We start from the raw sequence: 15,576 nt of genomic DNA, 5'->3' as shown, positions 1-15,576 counted from the left end.
AACGCCGGGATCACGCCCTGAGCTGAAGGCAGACGCTTAACCGCTGTGCCACCCAGGCGCCCCTGAAAACAATTTCTTAAAGAATACCTGAAAGTTTTAATTGTAGGTATCTTTGGGAAGAGAGTCTGAGGATAGGACGTGTAAAATAAGAGAAATTTGTAGGAGGTATTAGTCTTCCTTAGACTGCTCAGCATCTGAGCCACTCTAATCTGGAGAGAACTTCAAGAGGTGAGAAGCAAATACTCCTTTCCCCACCTTTCTTGTCATGTGTGCAAGCCCAAGACCAGTGAGGTCCTCCCGCTCTGGACACAGACTGCTAGGTGGTGAGAGCAAGGTGTAGAGGAGTCAGATCTCTGAAAGAGAGCTCCGGTGGAGCTGAAAGCTTAGCAGCACAGTCACCCACATCGAGGTGCAGCAGCACTACTTGGGACAGCAAGTGTCCAAGCAGCAATGCCCGAAGCAGAGACTGCCCTCATTGTAACCTCCTGACCATGCCTTGCTTCCCTCAGCTTCAACAAAATTTCCAAGCCTGGTTCTCTAAGCTATGAGCTATCTAACATTTTTCAAATAATTCTTTTCTGTTTAAGTGAATAAGAGCTACTTTCTGTCACATGCAATGAAGAACCCTGACTCTGTTCTTTTATGTATTTTCCTATAGTTGTTCTGTTTTATTTTGGCGTTTTTTGTTGTTGTTGTTGTTTTTTAGTGAGGGTTGGTAAAATACTTTGTGTGCTCCCTTTAATATGTGAACTTCACAATTTCTTATCTAGCATTTTGGGCAATAGTGAGACTGGCAGGAGAATAAACAATCTATTTAAAAGAAAGTATCACAGCATTTTTAAAAGGGGGGAGGATAAGTTCTCTCAAAGAACTTGAATATTACTTAGGAAAACATTCACCATGGCTGCCCCTCCCACTTCCTCCTCTCTCCTCCCAAGGATTTCATGCCCACAATTGGCTCATTGCCTTATAAATTTGATACAATGGAAAAGCGGAAAAAAGCAAGAAAACAGCACTTTCCAAAGGGAAATGAGAAAATTCAACCGTAGATACTTGGAAAGTAGACTAAAAACTTACACAAGAGCAAAGAGATAATACCCTCAAAATGTGGAAAATCTAGAATGCCAATCTTTCTAAAACAAACCATACCTTACTTCAAATAATTTCAGTATATAAAAATCTGAATTCATTAAAGACAGCTGTGAGAATGAAATCTTTAGTTTTTAAAAGTCTTTACTTTCCTCAAAGAATTCCTATGAACTAGTCCTAAATCAGCTGCCAAAGTGCATTTTTAAATTGTTTTTGTCAAAACAATATATTAACATAAATTTCAAAAGATATAAAAAAACCTGTAATAAGAAATCAGTTGAGGGAAGATGGCAGAGGGAGCCACCAGGAATCCACCTCCCCACCTAAACAAAAACTGTACCGGCATAATCTGACTAGTGTAACTATTCTGGAACCCTGGAGTCTATTCAAAAGCCTGCAGCTTCTAGGGGAAGGCTTAAGACAGTAAATCACAGTTAATTTCAGTCAATTTCAACTCTTAGTATGGTAGCAGCTACCCAACCCCTGCACCCCTCACCTCCCAGCAGGCAGCCATGCACATATTCCTAGCACAGCCTACATCAGCTTATGGGACCTTGTCCTCCAACTATCAGACATCTGTGTTCTGATCATTGCTGCTTCTGATTACAGACCTGCAGACACAGAAGCCGGCCACCACTGCTGAAATCCCCACTGATGGAAAAGGTTTTCAGGGGCCTTACAGATCCAGAGCCTATTTTTATCCTTAATTTCCCCCCTTTTTCCTCTTTGGGAGCCATGTCTTAAAAGACATGACATCCATGCTTGTGTGAATATAAGTTTTCAACTTTTTTGGGTAACTACCCAGAGGGATGCAACTGCTTGATTTTTTTTTAATACTATTTTTTTTCTAAAGATTTTATTTATTTATGCGACAGAGACAGAGATAGAGACAGCCAGCGAGAGAGGGAACACAAGCAGGGGGAGTGGGAGAGGAAGAAGCAGGCTCATAGCGGAGGAGCCTGATATGGGGCTCGATCCCATAACGCCAGGATCACGCCCTGAGCCGAAGGCAGAGCTTAACTGCCGTGCCACCCAGGCGCCCACAACTTCTTGATTTTATGGAGTATGTTTAGCTTTGTAAGAAAGCACCGTCTTCCAAAAGGGCCATACCATTTTACATGCTGCGAGTTTTTCATATATTGCCATATTGTATAGTGCCAGAGTTTCTGTATGCTACATACTCAATGATTTCACCTATATGACAGTCTAGAAAAGTCAAAAGTATGGAGACAGTCAAAAATCATCAGTGGCCAGCGGCTGGTGGGGGTGGGGCAGTGGAGAGGGATGAATAGGTGACTGTTAGAGCAGTGACACTACTCCATATGTTACTATAATGGTGGATACGTGTCATTAAAATTTGTCCAAGCCCATATGACGTACAACACCAAGAATGAACCCTAATGGAAATTATGGATTTTGTATGATAATGATATGTCACTACAGGTTCATCAATTATAACAAATATACCACTCTGGTAGAGGGCAATGATAATGAAGGAGACTATACATGTGTGAGGGCAGGGGGCATATGGGAAACTTCTGTACCTTCTAGTGAATGTAGCTGTGAATGGAAAATAGCTCTAAAAACTAAAGTCGATTTAAAAAGAAAAAATCCCCACCACAGCTAATATGATATGCAATGATAAAAGACAAAAATTGTCCTCTAAGGTCAATAACAAAACAGGAAGTCTGTTTTTGCTACTTCTATCCAAAAAGGCCTCCATATTGGAAAGGAAGAAATAAAATTATCTCTGTTTGCAGATGACATGTTCTTGTATGTATGAAACCTTAAAGAGTCCACAAAAAAATTGTTAGAATAAACAAATTAAGCAAAGCAGCAGCATATAAAATTAACATGCAAAAATCAGTTGTATTTCTATATACTAACAATGAACAATCCAAAAAGGAAAATTCCATCCATGGTAACAAGAGTATCTCTATGAAAGAACTTAATCAAGGAGATGATATACAGAGAAAACTACAAAACACTGTTGAAAAAAAATTAAAGACCTAAAAAAATGGAAAGACATCCCACACTCATGAACTGGAAGATTTGATACTGTTAAGATTTCAATACCACTCAACAAAATCTACAGATTAATGCCATTCAAAAATCCCCAAAACTTTTTTTTTCCAGAAATAGAAAATTCCATCCTAAAATTCATATGGCCTCTCAAAGAACCCTCAATGGCCAAAACAATCTTGAAATAGAGGAACAAAGTCGTAAGACTCAAAATTCCTGATTCCAAAATTTACCATAAAGATACAAAGTGTGGTACTGGCATGAAGACAGACATATAGGACAATGGATTAGAATAGAGAGCCCAGAAATAAACTCCTGTATATATGGTCTAATAATTTTTTGACAAGTGTGCCAAGACCATTCAATGAGGAAAGGATAGTCTTTTTAACAAATGGTGCTGGGAAAAGATGAATATCCATCCACACATAAAAGCATTAAGTTGGACTTTTATCTTACATCATATACAAAAATTACTCAAAATGCATTAATGATCTAAACAAAAAAGACCAAACACTATTAAACTCTTAAAAGGAAGCATAAGAGAAAAGCTGCACAATGCCAGTTTAGCAATGATTTCTTGGACGTGTCACCAAAGGCAGTCAATAAAAAACAGCTAAATTGGACTACGTCAAACTTTTAACTTTTTGTCCATCAAAGGGCACTATCCACGAAGCAAAAAAGCAATCCATAGAATGGGAGAAGATATTTGCAAATCAAGTGTCTGATGAGGGATTAATTCCCAGAATATATAAAGAAATCCTAGAACTCAACAACAAAAACACAAACCATAAGACAGTTCCCCAAAGAAGATATACAAATGGTCAATAAGCACATGAAAAGATGTTCAACATCACTAATCATTATGGAAACGCAAATTAAAACCACACTGAGGTATACCTTACAACTGCCAAAATGTCTAGAATCCAAAAGTCAAGAAACAAATATTGGTAAGGATGTGGAGAAAAAGGAACCCTTATGTACTGTTAGTGGGAATGTGAACTGGTGCAGCCACTGTGGAAAACAGCATGGAGGTTCCTCAAAAAATTAAAAGTACAACTGCCCTATGATCCAGTAATTCCACCACTAGGTATAGCTAGCCAAAGAAAACAAAAACATTAATTCAAAATGATACATGCACCCCTATGTTTACTGCAGCATTATTTACAATATCCAAATTATGGAAGCAGCCCAAGTGTCGACTGATAGATGAATAAAGAGATGATTGATACAGACAGTGGGATATAACTCAGTCATTAAAAAGAAATAAGATCTTGCCATTTGCAACATGGATGGATGTAAAGAGTATTATGCTAAGTGAGATAAGTCAGTCAGAGAAAGACAAATACCATATGATTTCGCTTATATGTAGAATCTGAAAAACAAATTAATACACACAAAAAAAGGAAAAATAGACCCATAAATACAAAGGGAAGCAGGTAGGGGTATGGACAGAATGGATGACAGGGGGCAGAAAATACAGTTTTTAGTTACGGAATGAATAAGTCATGGTAATGAAAGGTACAGCACAGGGAATTTAATAATCATAGTATTCTATGGTGACAGATGGTACTTACACTTGAAAGCATAACATAATGCACAGAGTTGTCCAATCACTATGTTATAAACCTGAAACTAATATAACATGTGTGTCGACTATACTTCAATTAAAAAGAAAAAAGATCATGTGGCAAATATACACAAAATTGGAATCACAGAGACTGAAAATCGATGGTCATTTTCCTGGTTCCTCTGGAACTTGAGCTATACTGTCTAGACTCAAACTTAAAAGAGGAACAGAAGAAGGGAGGGATGGAAGGCCCCCTATAAGGTGGTCAAAAATGTGAGACTGAATCTACTAGATGCTTAAATAGGCCTTCCAAGAAAGGAGACCATAAGGCCTCAAATTTAGACTCTGGAAGTTGTCTCAAGATAATTACAGTCATTTTAAGTGTGTACACTAAAAGTACTGATGTGTCCAGTGTGCACATTTTAAATACCTCTGTTTCTAAAATCCTCTTTTAGCATTTCTTCATTTTTTAAAACACTGGGCCAGGGTACATGAGAGTGGCCAAGTGGCTAACATGGACTTCCTAGAGCTCTGATTCCCAGCAAATGAAACAATTATCAGCTATCATACCCGAGAAGTAAAAAGAAGTAAAAAAAAAAAAAAAAATCTTGGAAAGATTCTAGCTAAAATAAGGGTTCTCTATATCCTCTTCCTCTTGCTTTTGGGGAAGGGGCCTTGCAAGAGAGGTCAGTTACCAAGGCTCATAGAGGGGGAGGTTTCTCAGGTCTCTGCTTCTGTAGCTGACGTGTGATTTCTCCAAGTTACGGTGGTTTAAAATAAAGACAGGGAGAAAAACCACAATGACATACCACTTCACACCCATTAGGAAGGCTCGACTAAAAAAAAAAAAATCCCAGAAAATAACAAGTGCTGACAAGGATGTGGAGAAATTGGAACATTTGTACTTGCTGGTGAGAATGAAAAATGATGCAGCTGGTGTGGAAACAATATGGCAGTTCCTCAAAAAATTAAACCCAGAATCACCATTTGACCCAGCCACTCCATTTTTTTTTTTTTAAGATTTTATTTATTTATTTGACAGAGATAGAGACAGCCAGCGAGAGAGGGAACACAAGCAGGGGGAGTGGGAGAGGAAGAAGCAGGCTCATAGCAGAGGAGCCTGATGTGGGGCTCGATCCCATAACGCCAGGATCACGCCCTGAGCCGAAGGCAGACGCTTAACCGCTGTGCCACCCAGGTGCCCCATCAGCCACTCCATTTCTGGGTGTATAACCAAATGAACTGAAAGCAGGGACATGCACAGATACTGGTACACCTATGTTCATACCAGCATTATTGACAACAGTTAAAAGGCAGAAGCAACCCAAGTGTTCATCCACGGATGAATAAACAGAATGTGGTATACAGGCACAATGAAAGAAAATGTGGCCTGTCCACAGGCCACAACATGAGTGCACCTTGAAGACATTATGCTAAATGAAGTCACATGCTCTGCTAAGTCAGTCACAAAAAGGCAAATGCTGCAAGACTCCACTTACATAAGGTGCCCAGAATAGTTACATACACAGAGGCAGAAAGTAGAACAGTGGTTGCCAAGAGCTCAGAGTAGGGAGAATGGGGAGTTACTATTTAATGGATACAACGTTTCAGTGTGATAGGAGAAAAAAAAGTTTTAGGTAATGACAGCTGCACAATGTGAATGTATATAATGCTATTGAAGTTTACACACAAAAATGGTTAAAATGGTCAATCTTAGGGGCGCCTGGGTGGCTTAGCTGGTTAAGCGTCTGACTCTTGATTTCAGCTCAAGTCATGACCTCAGGGTTGTTAGATCGAGCCCTGCATTGGGCTCCACGCTGGGCATGGAGCCTGCTTAAGACTCTCTCTCTCCCTCTGCCCCTCTCCCTGCCCCATCTCTTACAAAAAATTTTTTAAAAAGGTAAATTTTATTGTATATATTTTATATGTGTACATATTATATATACATATTTTTTACAATAAAAAATTATTCATCTGCAGCTCTATTCATCCTCAAACCCATATTCCTGTTTCTTCCCCAAAAGTAGACATCCACAACCACCCATATTCTTTTTCCTGGTATTTAATGCAGCATTTCTATGGTATATACATAACATTGCTTCTTGTAGATTTATCAATTACCTACATATCTGCTGCCACCGAAGCACCCCCACATTTCACTTCTCTTAATCCCAACCTTCGGGGGCAATGTGATAATTCTGGGTTAAGCCACCCAACAGATGTTAATATTTGCTTCCTATTCTAATTCACCTATTTTTCTAAGAATCTATTATTTTCCCCAAACATTTCAATATCCACCTACTAGTTCTACTGCTTCTTTTTTCCTGAAGCGCTCGTCCTCCTGCTACAGTGAGTACCGGCTGCTCTTCGGCTTGGGGCACAGCTGTCATCCCTGGACTTTGCTGCTTCTGAGCTGGACCCTCTGTTTACCCAAAGCCCCTTTCTTTTCTTTCATGGTTTATTCTCTTATTTTGTTAGGGCGCACAATCTAGTAATTTCCTAAGAAATGTTGCATGGATATTTTGTTGTTCTTGAGGGTCATTCCTTCCTTCTCTTGACTGATGGTTTGGCTGGACACAGAACTCTAGGCTGAATGCAGAACCTGTAAAGCGCTGTTCCTCCATCTTTCATCTTTAATTCTTAGATGCTGAGAAGTTAGATGTCATTTATATTCCTAATCCCTCCTAAATGATCCTGAAAGCTTTTGAGGTATTCTCATTATTTCTTGTGTTCTTAAAGAAATTTCATAATAACTGCCTGGTATTGGCCTGTTTTCATTCATTGTACTTGGCACTACATAGTTCTTTTCAATATGGAAACTGAAATCCTAAATAAATCTTCTGGAATATGTCTATATAGGGTGTGTACCTCTGGTGTATATATGTATGTGGTAAAACATTTCATCCTCTGATAGATATGGATACTAAGAAAATCAGCTTTGGAAGCTGACAGACTGGACTCAACCCTCAGCTCACTACTTACCAGCTGTGGTACTTGGGGAAGTTAACTTCTTTTAAACCATATATGAAATGGGGACAGGTTAACTGTAGAGATTTTTAATAAAATGACACGTGTAAACTGCTTATACAAGGGCAACACATGTATGTAAATAAATGTACAATAAATGTTACCTATTATTAAAATATCAACAACTAGATTGGTACAGATACTATAAACACTGTCAAATCCATCAAGACTCTGCTATTTGTAAGGAAATAAGACTAACAAAAGAAGTGGGAGGCAGCCAATGGGTACAGGGTTTTCTTTTGGGGTGATAAAAATGTTTTGGGACTTGAGAGACGTGGGGTTACAAAATACTGGGAAGGTACTAAATGTCACTGATTTACTTTAAAATGATTAAGCTTGTGTTACATAATTTAAGCCTTCATAAAGAAAAAAAAGGAAACAGGAAAAAGAAAGGCAGTATGAAGGAAGAAGTCAAAAGCTGTTGAAAAGGGAGAATGGAATTGATACTCTTTCCTCTAAATTACTGTGATACTTTCCTCTATATACTCTCTTTCTTTGAACTGAATAGCCAATAATAATGTTGGGAAGACAAACACTTCCTTTTTTATCGAATATCAACACACAAATAAGGTTGACTGAGAGATCAACATATAATTAAGAAAAGATTATTTGAAATTTCTTTGGGAAGAAAATGTATAAAACAGGAAAATTGGAGCTGATAGTATGGAAGACAATGGATTAAGGGGAATGAAGCATGAGAGACTATGGACTATGAGAAACAAACTGAGGGCTTCAGAGGGGAGGGGGTGGGGGAATGGGATGGGCTGGTGATGGGTCGTGAGGAGGGCACGTATTGCATGGTGCACTGGGTGTTATACGCAACTAATGAAGCATCAAGCTTTACATCGGAAACCAGGGATGAACTGTATGGTGACTAACATAACATAATAAAAAGACATTAAAATTTAAAAAAAAAGAAGACAATGGATTAAGTCTCTTTTTTTTTTTAGTCACTATATATCAGAACACTTAGCTCTGGCATTTCCTTACAATAAATATAGCAATCTACCCGCATCTAAGAATTTTTCCAATAAAAGGGGAAGTAAATTACTTCCTACTGATTTCAGACTAGGGGGGAAATACTGGTATACGTATCTTTTTTCATTTTCAACATTTCCCAAATTGTGATCCAAGAAACACTGTTTAGAGAGATCTTATTTAATACAGGACAAAAGAAAAGAGAGAAGGGGGAAGGAAGAGAGGGGTAGAGAAAGAAAAAAAAAGGGAAAAGGAAAGCAGCATATTCGAATTTCACTCTTGGGAGATTTACAAGGCATAGTAGTGTATTAAAGGTTCTGCAGTAAGAAAGCCAGTTCACCTCTACTAAACCTACATTTGTCTGATTTATTAAGTACAGAACAGTTCTTAAGCTATGTCTGTTTAGCACATAATGCATCATTTTGTTAAAGACTGCTTAGATTTATACCAAATAACATATAAATTAGGGTAACTTCAATATTAGCCCGAGGGTTATGATTACCACACATATCCAAGGATAATCAATTATCTGAATAAAACTTTATTTCAAATTACCAGCTGGTCAGAGCAAGAGCTTAGTGGCAGTAAAGGAGGGAGAGAGAAGGTGGGAATAGAGGAAAAGAAGAAAAAACAATCTGGGAAGAATTAGCTCTTCAACTTCCCTTGTTGAGATGTCCTTGTCCTGCCCTGTCAATTCTGATTAAACCAAACATTTGCAGTTAAGATAGTAAAAAATTCCAGCTTGGTTCACTTCTCCCCCACTTTTTATTTTTTTACATTAATTCCTAATACTAGGAGGTAACCTCAAAAAGAGAAGTTAAATATTTGTCACTTGAGTACCTCAAGTATAAAATTTCACGTTGCCATAACAATCCATATCCCAAACAGTTAAATACTGCATAATTTAAGCATAAAGGCATTTAAAATTTCAGTTTCTTTTACTCAGAGCACAGACATACAACACCAACAAACTGAACCTGGCACAGTATTTCTTATTTGGGGGAAAATCAAAGAAAAAAGCATGGATTTAGAGAAGAAAATTAATTTTAAATATTCTTTAGATATCCCAATAAATAGGGCAAAGGAAAATCCAAATGGAAATACGTTTAAGAGAAAACTTGTAAGAAAATAAAGACATGATTTTCACTGAGACGTTATCATCTTTGAACCAAAAAGGAATCACTACTGATTATTACTACTGTCTCCAATACTGTGGGAACCAATCAAGGGAATCAATCATTGGCTGTCTCTAGACAGGCTTGGAGAGGTTAATCCTCACAGGCAAATTACTTGGAAGTTATTTTACTTCATAGGGAAAAAGCTACAGCTACCTTCCTGGTCACTGTTCGTCCTTTATCTCATAAAAGAAGTGGAGTGGAGTGAGCAACTGAAGCCAAGGAAAGCTTCACTAGCCATATATCCCCCCCGTCAAAAAATGGGGGAGGGCAAGACAAACCAGGCACAGCATAGCTGTTCTACTCGGCGCATAGTTCTTCCTTACTTACATGCTACCACCATTGCCATCACCATAGGGGTGACAAGATCAGTTGGCTAAAGCAAGTATTGGCTAAATAATAAACCATACATATAAAACTTTTTCAAGGAATAACAGATTGGAAAAAGATAAAAGCTAAACTAGATACATTAAAGCAGACAGAATAAACTTCAACCTTGGTTACTGATTACAAATTAAATGTGTGAATCTTAATTCAGTGGCATAAAGCTGGGAGTTACAAAGTCAGAAGATTAAGATCAAAACACTCACAGTGCAGTATTTTCTTGGTGAAATTATTACAATCTAAGGTCTGAAAATGAAATATGTAGATCCAGAAACCAAGCTTCATCAGTAACTTAAAGATGATCGATCAGCTTCAGTGACTTATTCACAGTCAGAAGAGAAAGAGAGACCAGGCAATGCAAAACTAGCACCCCAAGTAAATTTACCACAAGGAGGCCCTTACAGTGACCAGAAAACCTGTCCTTCACCCAGAGTATTCATACTCTTTTTCCACAGAAGTACTAATCTGATTTGAATTAGTACTTGGCTGAATATAGAATTATATATGCAGTGATATAAAACAGAATAACCTGCAAGATATTTCATCTAGGTCATAGGAGGCTTGATAAACTCTCCTGCACTACAGGAGAGAATACATGCTGGTGACTGCACTGCTCATTTTCCAGATTCTCCGTCTCTCTCGATGCAAAATTTACACCCGTCATTCTGTTTTCCATCACCCACTGCACTTTCTGTCGATGTGTATTATCACTGACTAAGCCGCATCAAGCTGCTGCTGTCGTGGATCTGTGATGTTACACATCCTTCCAACTGTGTCCTGTCCAAGCATGAGAAGACACATTTATTTCCCTATTTTCAAGTTCTTTCCTTAAATAGTACTTCTGACAGCCCCCATGTACCTATAATTGTAACAGAAACTACAAAGAAGTAGTCTGGTTTTTCCGTACTTTTTGTAGATACTGATACTGATTTAGTAATTCTGAACAGAATAAACACTACAACCGTCCAACTGTACACAACTCAATACAGCAAAATGTAAATATATACATCGGTTCAAAGCAAATTGCTAAAAATGAACCACTTAGAAAAGCAACTTGTGGCTAGCTCATATAAGGACACAGATAGGCAACTATTATGAAAGGATTCTACATCTGCAAGTGCTCTCCCATTCATGCTAACATTAATTCTCATCAAATATTTAAATTGAAAGTCTCCAAGAAAGAGATTTCTATAAGAGGATAAAGGAAATAATCCAAAATTTTAAACTTTAAAAGCTATTAAATTTTCTACTGACGTTTACAGTTAACTTTTCACATTTTTTTGCTTTGAAATGAGAAAACATATTAAGACTATACAACAGACACGAATTCCTTCTCTCACAAAATATATCATGTAGTCTAAGGTTATACATGTATTAAAATTATTTAAATCAGCCATTAGAAATACAGTTTTGAGCTGAATAATAATTACACTTAGAAAATTATACAAATTTATAAAAGAGACAAAGTCAGGCTTTGGTTGGCCCAGTGATTCCTGTCCAGATCCTCTGTACCAAATACTTCTTCATATTACTTATGCCCCATTATAAACTATTCTATGTAAAAAAATACATGGTATCAGTTATCTCCACCTTAGGATGAATAAACCTAAGTGAATGAATCCACTCGAGGATCTAAACCTAATCCCCAATTGTGAAATAAAAGACAAAAACCATAGTGTAACGGAATCCAGGAATTAACCCGGTAAGAAGCATTAAAAAGAGTCCATGAAATCCTATCACATACACCTGATCATGTCAAAGGTTCTTATCAAATGAGTTGTATCCCACTGAGGTCCGTTAAACAAACAAAAAGCAGTCACAGAGCACCAACACAATAAAAATAAGAGTTTATATCACAAAGCACATCATTTTCTATGATTTAGAAATCTTCTCTAAATGAAAATACAGCATGAATACATCAATATTTGAAACAGAAAATTAAGAGTTCTTACCTTACTACATCATCAATATTGTTCCTGTATACGCCTTCAAGTCTTTCTGCAGGAAACCCCATAGCAATAATGTTGGGATAAATATCTGAGTACTTAAGTTAAGGAAATATCTGAAATATACAACAATGCAAACTACACGTACATGTTGTAAAACATCAGCTGATTATAAAAATTACTATACCTATGCTAGTAAAAGGTTGTCAATGTATTTATTTATAAACCATCATGTGTAATTAAGAGACACAGGTAAATACATTAATTCCAAAAAAAAATCCTCAAAATAATTATATGGCAAAATAATTTTCAAATCCCTCTACCTAGTACATTAAAAGGGCCCTCAAGGAAAAAAGTAACTTCCACGTTTACAGTATTTAGGCATGCATACATGAAAAACAAAAACCACAGACTTTATAAATCTGACCTGAAGTTACCTCGGGACAAAAACCAAATATCAAAATAAAAACAAAAATAGCTACACAACTTGTCATTTTTCATGGTTGTAAAAGGCACCACAGCATAGAGAAAAGTAGATACAATTAAGAATTAGGAAGCCAGATTTAAAACCTGGCTATGCCTCCATCTAGTTATATAATTTGGACATGTGACTTAACCTTTTCAGGAAACCTTCATTTCCTATCCCACAGGATTAGGTTGAGACAACCAACAGAGGTCTCTTCCAAGTGCTTGGTTATTTGTGACTTGGTAATACCTAACTAAAGTAGAAACTCATTCTCATTTACCATCAGGGTAGTCAACATTTAGCCTGCCATTTTACTCACTTACGTTACACACTACAGTTGGCATAAAAAACAAACTTCTGTGCTCCAGAAGACTCTGTATCAAACTAACTAAAAAAACCAAAGCACCAACAAATCTACACTTCTATGCATTTGTCGATCATGGCAGCTCTCACTTCTTCTTGAACGCCATGCCATTATTCCTCTCTCTAATCCCATGATTTTTCTGACATGGACCTTCCAAAACAGCCAAGCTAATCTGCCTCAAGCCTCCCTTCAACACCATCCCTGAAGTTCTCCGCCTGCCTACTCCTGGACCCCATTCGTTCTTCAAGTACAATCCAAAATTCACCAAATCCAGTGCCTTTTCCTTCATCTTTTTTCTTCACTTTTTGCTACTTTCACCTTACTGAGTTGATTTCAGTATTTTCAATCCAAAAATAATTATCAAGTTACTAAAAGCTTTTATTTTAATAGTATTTTTTAAAAGGTTGTATCCACAGTTTTACCACACACTGATTGGACAGACCTAAAAATATTTTAAGGGAAAAAAACAAAAAAACCCACGGGGGTGCCTGGGTAGCTCAGTCAGTTAAGCATCTGCCTTTGGTTCAGGTCCTGGTCCCAGAGTCCTGGGATCGAGCCCCACATCAGGCTCCTTGCTCAGTCAAGAGTCTGCTTGTCCCTCTCCCTCCACCCTGCTCATGCTCTTTCTCTCTCAGTCTCGATCTCTCTCTCAAATAAATAAAATTTAAAAAATAAAAATAAAAACCTTTAATTAAAAAAAAGATCACACACAAGGACATGTACAGTATGCTGCTACCTTTTGTATAAAAAATATTTTCTTTTTGGATAAAATAAAGGGAACACAAGCAGGGGGAGTGGGAGAGGAAGAAGCAGGCTCATAGCAGAGGAGCCTGATGTGGGGCTCGAACCCATAACGCCGGGATCACGCCCTGAGCCGAAGGCAGACGCTTAACCGCTGCGCCACCCAGCATTTACACATATACTTGCTTGAATTTGAACTTCTCGACACACATGTGCGTTTGTACACACACACAAATGATAACTGAGGAACTAATAAAAATGTCTGCTCAATAGAGAAGGGGTGGGGAAGGGGAGAAACATACACTAAAAACAGCAACAAACAAATAAACCCAATTAAATATCAAACTGATAACCAGGAGATAGGGTTTATTTCACAGGGGTTATTTGGACATTCCAGGATTACTGTACTTCTTAGTAGGAAGCACTCTAAGAAAAAAAGGACTACAAAGAGGGGCATCTGGGTGGCTCAGCTGGTTACACATCTACCTTCAGCTCAGGTCATGATCTCAAGGTCCCAGGATCGCCAAACCCTGCCACCCTGCTGCCCCCCACACCCCTCCCACCACCGCACTGGGCTCCCTGCTCAGCGGGGAGCCTGCTTTTTCCCCTCCCCCTGCTCATGCTCTCTCTCATGCTCACTCCCTCTTTCAAATAAATAAACTCTTAAAAAAAAAAAAAAAAAGAACTACAACGGAATTTTAAACAACTTCTGAGAGTTCGTTTTTACCGGTATCAGTATTGACATCCTCAAGCTTTTTCCTTTACATTGTAGGAAAAAACAATGAAATTTTACTAAAGATTTTAAGATTCATGATTACAGGTATAAAATCAAGAAATCAAGTAAAAACATTAATTAAAAATATCAATATGAACTTACGTTTCTAAAAATCTATGTTCTCTAGGTCTTTTCACTGAAATGGCCTAAAAGCATATCAATCTTAGCAGCAAACAATCCCTGAAAGGACCCAGATTTCATCTCTAATATATAATACATTAAAAAATACCAAATTCATTGGAACAACAGTTGATGCCAGGTTTGGAGCAGAAAGGTACAAGATGAGTCTGGGATATCTTTCTGTGCCAGAAGACAAGGAAGGTATCTGGCGATTAATGGTCTCTATCAGACAGATACAGGAGCTAAAATGAAGGACATCCCAGGGCCTAAAGTTGTTACAATCTAAGCATCAAAGAAAAAATTTAAATGGTAGTAAATTAAAACACCCTAAATAAAATTAAAACCCTTGAGTCTATATAAAGACACTCAAAAGAAAAAAAGAACAACAAAATCTTTTCCATTAATCACCTTTTGAAGTAGCTATTAGAATACTTCTTTCTGTACTTTGAAAGTAGGTAAAGGGGGAGATTAAATATTTATGCTACTTTTCCTGTAGGTTCTGTATTTCAGGGCAACCAAATAGCCCCATTTCATACAGTAAAGATCTACTTTACAGAAAAACACCAGCTAATAAACACAAAAGAACAGAATTTTAAAAACCATATTTTGCAAACTCTAATAAATTTATTGACTTAGGCAAGGACAACAACTGTTTCTAACCCAACAGATGAGTGGATGATGAAAAATTGAACTTTCTCAGAGAGCCAAATAACACCACACAAAACACTTTCTGATGAGAGGAGACCAATACAATTGAACAGCAGGCAGAAAAGACTGCCACCACTCAACTGCAGTGGTCAATCTAAGCACCACAAAAAAGTTAAGTAGAGATCGTGTAACTTTCGATGTGATACAAGATGAAGGACATAGCATCATCTGTGATAGCCAAGGTACCTTCAACCTGAGAATCCATCAAGTATTT

The 15,576-nt window shown here is 37.6% G+C and overlaps 1 protein-coding gene across 3 annotated transcripts in view; it reads right to left on the bottom strand.

Moving 5' to 3' along the window:
* Window positions 1–15,576, bottom strand: part of PTEN (phosphatase and tensin homolog) — an 89,948-nt gene that overhangs the window by 51,355 nt on the left and 23,017 nt on the right. Inside the window, exon 2 of one of the 3 annotated variants that reach the window (XM_034662384.1) lies at window positions 12,195–12,279. The exons of 1 other annotated variant lie outside the window; for it this stretch is intronic. In XM_034662384.1, coding sequence (XP_034518275.1) covers window positions 12,195–12,279 — 85 coding nt within the window. Of the gene's footprint in view, window positions 1–12,194; window positions 12,297–15,576 lie in introns of those variants that run through there. One more of the 3 variants, XM_019794265.2, reaches the window with a different exon arrangement.

Source organism: Ailuropoda melanoleuca, chromosome 6, assembly GCF_002007445.2.
Source record: "Ailuropoda melanoleuca isolate Jingjing chromosome 6, ASM200744v2, whole genome shotgun sequence".
Taxonomy (NCBI): Eukaryota; Metazoa; Chordata; class Mammalia; order Carnivora; family Ursidae; genus Ailuropoda; species Ailuropoda melanoleuca.
Note: the sequence above shows the minus strand (reverse complement) of the source record. Positions and strands in the feature narration are given on the sequence as shown.